Source organism: Podarcis tiliguerta (genome assembly GCF_965153285.1).
Source record: "Podarcis tiliguerta genome assembly, chromosome: 14".
NCBI classification, from domain to species: Eukaryota; Metazoa; Chordata; class Lepidosauria; order Squamata; family Lacertidae; genus Podarcis; species Podarcis tiliguerta.
The window spans coordinates 9,044,218-9,052,818 of record NC_139547.1 but is presented as its reverse complement, the minus strand read 5'-3'; the positions used below and the strand labels follow the sequence as shown (position 1 = coordinate 9,052,818).

The 8,601-nt window shown below is 44.1% G+C and overlaps 2 protein-coding genes across 7 annotated transcripts in view; one reads left to right on the top strand and one right to left on the bottom strand.

The window, feature by feature from the left end:
- Nucleotides 1–8,601, top strand: part of PPIB (peptidylprolyl isomerase B) — a 106,500-nt gene that overhangs the window by 49,251 nt on the left and 48,648 nt on the right. The gene's annotated exons all lie outside the window — the stretch shown is intronic.
- PATL2 (PAT1 homolog 2) overlaps nucleotides 3,286–8,601 on the bottom strand; it is a gene marked incomplete at its 3' end in the record, with an annotated part of 28,325 nt that continues 23,009 nt past the window's right edge. For 4 of the 6 annotated variants that reach the window (XM_083413030.1, XM_083413028.1, XM_083413032.1 and 1 more), the window contains 6 exons: nucleotides 8,394–8,542; nucleotides 7,543–7,702; nucleotides 6,696–6,836; nucleotides 6,364–6,461; nucleotides 6,093–6,242; nucleotides 3,286–4,047 (listed from right to left, as the gene is read on the bottom strand). In XM_083413030.1, the coding sequence (XP_083269156.1) occupies nucleotides 4,044–4,047; nucleotides 6,093–6,242; nucleotides 6,364–6,461; nucleotides 6,696–6,836; nucleotides 7,543–7,702; nucleotides 8,394–8,542 (702 nt within the window). Of the gene's footprint in view, nucleotides 4,048–6,088; nucleotides 6,243–6,363; nucleotides 6,462–6,695; nucleotides 6,837–7,542; nucleotides 7,703–8,393; nucleotides 8,543–8,601 lie in introns of those variants that run through there. The other 2 variants (XM_083413031.1, XM_083413029.1) reach the window with 2 other exon arrangements.

Sequence of the window (8,601 nt, the reverse complement as noted above, 5' to 3'; positions counted from 1 at the left end):
AAGATCTCTTTCAATAAAAAACCAGAGGCCTACCTCCTGGGAATAACAGATTTGGATATCCCACAAAAGAGGAAGGGTATCTTTTTATATGCCACGGCAGCAGCAAGAGTTCTGATCGCAGCAAAATGGAAGAGTAATGAAATACCTCTATTCAAGATTGGATCCAAAAGCTGACAGAATATGCTGAATTAGATGGTTTATCAGAAAAAATAAAGAATAAATCAAAACAGGAATTTGTTTCTAAATGGGAGGTTTTCAAAGAATATCTGAAAAATAAATATAGTAGTTTAAATTCTGTTGCAGCATTCGAGGAACTTCAGTAATAGTTGTAAGGTAGATATAAGAAATTAGACTTAATTAGAATAAGTTTAATTATAAAAAAAATGTGTATTGGCAATAAGTAATATGAATTTGAAGTATGGAATAGATGGGAGGTTGGGTCTTTAGTGTTAAGACCAATAGATGTTTTATTGTTTGCTAAGAATATTATGTGTCTATGGTTATTTTTGTAATTTGTGTATACTTTGGTATTTGTGTTTTTTGTTTGTTTTTCTTGTTGTATAAATAAAAAACTTTAAATAAAAAATAATAATCCCAGCAGCATTGCGAGGTAGGTTAGGCGGAGAGGCGGTGACTGGCCCAGTCATGCAGTGAGCTTCATGGCAGAGGCGGGATTTGAATGCTGGTCTCCCAGGTCCTAGTCTGAGATTCTAACCACTACACGGTATGCATAAATGCATTTTATAAATCAATAGTATTTTATGTGTTGTATTAGTCTAGGATCTGATTACTAGTCTGCCTCTTCTCATATCTACTAATAAGAGATCATCTGCCTTATATATGGGGCAGAGCAGGGTGTAGGGGGTGGGAAGAGAAGGAAATTTTATTCCACCCTAGCTTTGCAGATTGCCAAATACTGTTGTCAAGCCTTTTGTTATATAAAGCAGCATTTGATCCCACTAAACTGTTGCCATGCTAGACACGAGATTTAATCTTTATTGATCTAGTACTTGGTAACACTAGAACCCTAGGTTACTTACAGCAGTATAGCTACTTCATCCCATTATGAAGTTAGCTGATAGGCTTGCCTTTTAGCTGGCAAAGGAAATTCTTTAGTGGTGGTTGGCTCTAACAGAAATGGCTTCATGCCCAGCCTAAGACAAAACCCTCTCCTCTTTCTGTACTCACCAGTAAACAGGTGTACTACCACATGATTTAGAATCATAGAATCATAGAGTTGGAAGAGACCACAAGGGCCATCGAGTCCAACCCCCTGCCAAGCAGGAAACACCATCAGAGCACTCCTGACATATGGTTGTCAAGCCTCTGCTTAAAGACCTCCAAAGAAGGAGACTCCACCACACTCCTTGGCAGCAAATTCCACTGTTGAACAGCTCTTACTGTCATATACAGTAAAACAGATTTCCTATACAGTAACTGTAGCCATGAAGGAAGTGGGCAGTTATAGCAAGATACTGTTTATAGAAAAATACTTTGGGTGTATTTAGTACTAAGGTATCTTATAGCATTAGTAGAAGCATTTGTAGAATTGCAATCTATTTTCAGCCTTACACTTACTTAGCACAAGGACAGAACACCAACCAGGCCCGTGCAGAGCTTGTTTGAGGCCTGGGGCAGGAGTCTTGCTAGAATAAAGCTATAAACTCAACAAAAAAAGCTGGTCCCAGAGCAAGTGTACCTGGCTGCCCCACCTCTGCAAGGATCTGGCACCAACTGCACTGGGACAGCCTTAACACAGTTGCTCTGATGCTTACCAAACACAGACAACAAAGCTAATACAGTGGTGCCCCGCAAGACGAATGCCTCGCAAGACGGAAAACCCGCTAGACGAAAGGGTTTTCCGTTTTGGAGGTGCTTCGCAAAACGAATTTGCTATGGGCTTGCTTCGCAAGACGAAAATGTCTTGCGATTCCTGGGGTTTTTTTCCCCTCCCCCTTTTTCCCAAGCCCCTAAGCCGCTTAACAGCTGTTAGCTAAGCCGCTTGACAGCTGATGGCTAAGCCGCCTAACAGCTGATCTAAGCCGCTTATCAGCTGATCTAAGCCGCTAATAGCCTTTTAGCAGCTAATCCGCTAATCCCTTAAGCCTTTAATAGCCGCTAATAGCCGCTAAACCGCTAATAGCGCTAATCCGCTAATGGGCTTGCTTCGCAAGACGAAAAAAACCGCAAAACGAAGAGACTGGCGGAACGGATTCTTTTCGTCTTGCGAGGCACCACTGTACTTACTTGGAGTTGAAAGCACTTTTGTTTGACAAAGTATCAAGGCTATGTGGTTCAGCATTCTACCTCTTAGGCTCAGAGGGCTACCACAGGAAATGAAAAAGACTGAATTCTACACTGGTCCATTGCTTGCAACTGTAGGTAAAATTCCAACTAGCTTTTCATAGCACTGAGATGGCAGAGAGTACAATGTCACGTTTAGTTAGTAATACAGAGGCTGAAATGGTGCGACTTCTAGCTCAATGGATAAATGCAAAACTGCTTAGGGGGAGTTCTCTTGTCCGAGGAGTTCGGGAACCATGATAATGTACAGGAGAAAGCCACATTGTAAATACACAAGCATACAGACTACAGTAGCTTGCAGTGGCCAGGATTGAAGGAGTTACCATATTGTGTCTGTGAATCTGTAGTTGAAGACATGAAACAGCACATTTATCACACTAAATAATGATCTTGCATTTTTATTGCTGCTTTTATTTTGTATATTCTAGCTGTACTGCAATTCTATTTGCAAAACAATGAACTGAAATATGTAATAAATAGCAGCAATAAAAATACACTGAAATATCCTACATCATCTGGCATAGTATATTAATAATTGCAACAACATAAAGCAGTGTTCCAAAACATCCAGCAATTTTCAAGGTCTCTCTCTCTCTCTGTGTGTGTGTGTGTGTGTGAATTTAGGACCCACCGCATATACCAGAACCAGAGAGCAGCACACAAGTGTCTGTACTTTTTGGAAAAAAGTCTGTTTAACAGAGATAAAAATGGGGTGTGTTTGTACATTTGAAAGCAGCAAGCCCTTTCTATTCTGAAAAAGAGTGGTCATCTAGCTCCAGTTACAGACACTAACAATATCTGAAGATAAACAACTCATTCTGATGTAGCATCAAGCCAGATCTCTACCAGTGCTTGCAGTTCATGTAATATAAAGGACCAACTTACATGTAATACTGAAAAACACAGCCCTTGAAATTTCATGTCTTCTCTCTCTTCTACTATTAACAGGGATGGGGAGAAAAAAGGAGCAGAAAAGAAGGGGAAATTGCATTTTCATTTTTATTAAAAGAAAAAAAGGTGGAGGGGACTGCAAGAAGGTTCACCCTTTCCTCCCGCATTATGATAGTCCCAGGTGAAAGCTGCCACTGGCCTTCATAGCAGCGTAGAGGCAATTTAATAGGGACCACAATGGGGGAGGAAATGGTTAACCCACCCACAGTCCTAATGAAAAGACTGGAAAAAAATTGAAACATGGAACTTCAAGTGATACAATTAGCATCCTGTTCAAGGCACTGGCAGGAGTTCCACCGCCTTCAAGGGTCTCTGGGTACCTACCCACATCTGTAGGAAAAGTTAAATATTAACAAAGAAAAGAAGCACAATCTTTCTTAGGGTAACTCTGCGCCCCCTCACCTCCAAGATTCAATATTTCAAACCAGTTTTATTTGCTTTTATTCTATAAGTGCTGCACCCAAGATATTGTAAAAATCAAAGTTCATCCCCCACAACCTAGTATTTACAGTACAGGCAAGCCTGTGTTCACTCATTTCAGGCTCAGTTTATGTGCTGAGCTAGCACTGAATATCTACAATTGGCACAGAGCACTTTGGGGGGGGGGGGGACCACGTCGTACCACAAACAAAAGCAGAATTTGTGAATTAAATAATCGTTTTCTTTAAACAACCACTGTGTTCTAGCTACAGCCAGGCCTCTCGAAGACTGATACTACCACCGAAGATGACGCTGCAGCAACAAAGGAGGCTCCAAGTGTTGTGATAGCTCATGAAGGCAGAAGCCAATCACCTGAAACATAAAGGAAAGCAAATCAGGAATCAAAGGGGGAAATTAGTTCCCATCAGTGGCCAACTGCGTTCTGTAAAGCAGGGTTAGCCAATGTAGTGCTCTGCATATTGTTTTGCAACACAACTCTCATCCATAGCTGCCAACTTTTCCCTTTTCTTGTGAGGAATCCTATTCGGAATAAGGGAATTTCCCTTAAAAAAAAGGGAAAAGTTGACAGCTATGCTCCCATCAGCCCCAGCCAGTGTAGCTAATGGTCAAGAGATTACAGGAGTTGTAGTCCAAAACACTGAGAGGGCACCACATTGGCTATGCCTGCTGCAAGGCTTCAGCTATTCTGTGGCGTCCCCAGTGAAGAGCTCTCTCCAATCTTCTTTTATCTAATTTTACCAACTATAAGGAACCGTTCCACAATTATATTCGCAAAACATGAAGTTTACACAAGTTTCTGACCACCCAATCATTAGCTACTACCTTGCCTCCCATTTTTATTTAGCAAAGCAGATCATAATGGGACCACAATTTGCATGCATAGAATGTGAACCATAAGGTAAATGTAAAGGGACCCTGACCATTAGGTCCAGTCATGACTGACTCTGGGGTTGCGGCGCTCATCTTGCTTTATTGGCCGAGGGAGCCGGCGTACAGCTTCCGGGTCATGTGGCCAGCATGACCAAGCCCCTTGTGGCGAACCAGAGCAGCACATGGAAACACTGTTTACCTTCCCACCGGAGTGGTACCTATTTATCTACTTCAACTTGACGTGCTTTCGAACTACTAGGTTGGCAGGAGCAGGGACCGACCAACGGGAGCTCACCACGTCGCAGGGATTCAAATCGCCAGCCTTCTAATTGGCAAGTCCTAGGCTCTGTGGTTTAACCCACAACGCCACCCGCGTCCCAATGTGAACCATACAAGGATGTTAAACAGGAAGCACTTGAGCAAGGGCTCTTCTAGCTTTCCCCAGCCTACTTAGTGGCCAGGGCTCACTGCCATTCCACATTTCTCATTCTGCTACTCAGAAATCAAGGTTCTCAGCCAGGTAGTTGAAGGAAGCCCACCTAAAAGAAATTACAATGTGGAAGAGTTCTGCTGAGAACAGCATCGCTATCCTAAAATGTATGGTGCTCACAGCAGCCTAAAGGCCCCCAAAGTATCTCACATATCAATATATGCAATCTCTTGGCTGTGCCAGGAGGTGGCAACAAGTAAACCCAAACAATAGCAAGGGTCCTTCAATGTTAAGAGGACAGTGGTCAGTGGTAGAGCAGATGGTCCCAGGCATCTCCAGGTAGGTCTGGGAGAAACCATCATCTGAAACCTGAGAGTGCCTCTGGCAGTCAAGGTAGACAATACTGAGCTAATGGGCCCAGTGGTCTAACAGTGCAGTGCAGCATGTTGAACATGAAAATAAGCATTGTGAAAGCAGTGAGTTTTCTGGTAGGGAAAACAATGAACTCATATTGCCCATAATGGGCCCTTCATTTCCAAGAGCAACAAGCCATCATAAACAGGGATCCACCATGAGATGAGACCAAAAGCAAACAGCTAGAAAAGGACATGTTCCTGTAGGATAATTCTCTCTGCAGTCGCCTGCTATGCTCCAATTTGCAGCTTTGCCTTACATCTGGGTTCAGCCATGTTATTTGTGTCAGCGGTGGTGACTGGTGCTCATTTGGACTGGCGGGGTGGAGAGACAGGGAGACCAACAGTAGATGAAGCCAGAGCCAATGAGACATGGGACCAGCTGGTTCCTGTTTGGCCCCCATCACTCTCCCTACCAAATTAACAAATGGCAAAACAGTGAGGAGGAACCTGACAGCCAGGGCCACCCCAAATGGGTGGCTTTAAGGAGACAGGCAGTCGCCTGACTGAGGTGAGGTTGGTGGGACAGTATCCCATTCAAATTAATACAGTCTCCACTCTATGTAAGAGTTCACTTGAAACAACAACAACAACAACATATATACCCCGCCATCTGGCAGGGTTTCTTCCCCCACTCCTCCAAGTACCTATTTACCTGCTCTCTGTCAATGCCCAAAACTTACTCCATCTTGGCATCTAAGTGGTTTGCCGTGTCTTTGTCTACGTAGCGGCAGAAGAGAAAAAGGAGGTTGCTGGGGAGGTGAAATGGCTCTACCATTGATGCCTTGGGTACCTGAGACAGCTCCCTAGCAACAAGGAGCACTGTATCCACCCTAAGGGGAAGAAAAGGGAAGGGGGGAGGAGAGGGAAAAAAAGGACGGAGATGGTTAAGAGGCTTGGTGTCTGCAGACACAAATTACTTGGGACTACCTTGCTCAACAGATGCCACCTCACCATTTTTCAAAGTCTCCGTTGCGGGGGTTCAGGGGCATTCCAGAGGAGAGACATCTCTCCCCATGACTCAGCAGAAGGTATAGAAGTGAGATGGCAAACTGGGAGAGACAAGGAGAAAAGATGGCACAGCATGAAATGTTAGCAAGGGAACAGCAGCAATAGAACCCACCTCACTCAATGCCAACCCCGAGGTTAAGGTGGCATAAAACCACACCGATCCTGGCAAATACTAAGGTAATTTTAAAGTCTTCCCTCCCACCCCATTTGTCGCTCTGCCACAAAATTCTGCCAGGACCCCCAGGAAATTTTCAAAGCCCTGTCTCCGAACACACCTTGTTCCCAAACACCATAGCAAGCGATTGCTGGACAGACTCCGGTTGCAATCTGGTTAGCTCCTGTAAGAGGTCTATCATCTCACTGAAGGTCAACTGCTCAATGACATCACAGAGAGGACCGTAGAGAATGGGCAGAGACTACCAAGCCCACAGAACATGGAAGGAGTAAATTGAAAGGATAAATGTTAATATCAAGTTTGCTTGTCCTTTAAGAGTTAATAAACCTAATCTATGGGATAGAGAACTCTTAACACCATAGGAAGTATTGTTAAGAGTTATAGGTCTTTATTTCTATACACTGAGCCTGTTAAGAGAAATGAAGTTTCTACTCCCAGCACAGGATGGGCTTGATAAATTTAACCCAAACCCTTACAACCTATCAAGCAAGGGCTACTGGCTGCTCTCTGAAAAATTCTGCAGCCTGACTCTCAGCCTAACAGGATTCAAGCAACATTTTCGGTTCATTCAGTAAAGACACAGCCCATCTTACACATTTCAGCTTCCACAAAGCTGTGCACATATTTCAGTTTTCTGGCGACTTGGGGCAAGGCTTCACTGCCCTGCTCGGGTCTGGTTATGCAAGAAAATCTGGAGGAAATTAAATTGTGCAAGCAATGCAGTTTAGCTTCCCCCACAACCCAATTTATGGTAAATGTCTTATTTTAGTGCAAGCCCTTTTTGCACCCCAAAAGTCAATTTATAATGGGAGCCTCATAACAAGGTCATCAATGACGGTAAAAAGCTTTATCCTCTGCAGATCTCATAACAAGGTCATCAATGACGGTAAAAAGCTTTATCCTCTGCAGATGGTTTTAGGGAGAAGTGGAACACACAGGGCGGATACCTCATCCATCATGTCCTTCTGAAGGAGAAACGGTAGGTGCTGGGTGATGCTGACAAGGACCTGCTTGGCCTGCTCCTGCGACAAGTGTGGCAACAGACGGGCCACCAGCCTCCTGCCTTTTCCCACAAGCAGGATCTGAAGGAACTCATCTCTGGCTTCCCTGGAAGGAAAAAACCAGCTGGTCCACACACGTATCTCACTGCCAAAGCACCATGAGAATCTAGAAAGGGGGAAGGGGCCTAAAACATACTCAATGTGCAAACATAAAGGCCCATGGTTATGTTCTGCCTAGTGCTGTCTGGACTTCAGACCTGGCTGTTTAACAGAACAGAACATCTCCTGGCTCTTTCTTCCTCTCGTGCATTGAACACTTTCCCTTTAAGGAAGATTTCTTGGGGGCAAGTGGTTTTTCCACCTGGCCTGGTTTAGTTCTAGTTATTTTTCTATTTTCCGTGCCTGACTGGATTATATTTCCATTTGGCTTGTTGTCGACTGCTTTATGGGGATGGCAGTCTCCTTTTTTCCTAATTAGCTAAGTCAGGGAAGTAAGCAGGCCCAAACATTCCGAGAGGAAATTTTTGATTGGCTCAAGTTCTTTGCTTATCTGTGTTGAGTATTCTTTCAGCAGATCTTTATACAGCTCTATACATCTCCTGGCTCTTCCGCTAGAGAGGGAGGATGGTATGAACCCAAGGAGGAGAAATTGTCAGCGGCCTCATAACCTAAGTAGGCAGCTGGCCTGATGGATAGAGGTGGGTCCACAGACACGTGGCCACAATAGCCATTGTCTTCTTCATCCTAACACCCATCTCATGTACCATCACTGCCGCAAATATTCCCCCTGGACTCACTTTTCCGAATTCTGCTCTTCGATTCTTAGGGCTTGATAGATATGTCCCAGCTCATGCGCAAATTTCTCACAGAAGTGGAGGTGCTCCTCCTCTGGCACCTGCTCCAGTTTCCGCTGACCATCTTCTATATCCAGCAGCTGCAGGTACATCTGTTTCAGGAACACACCAACAAGATCCATAAAACCACCGTCTTTGACAGAGCAGCTCT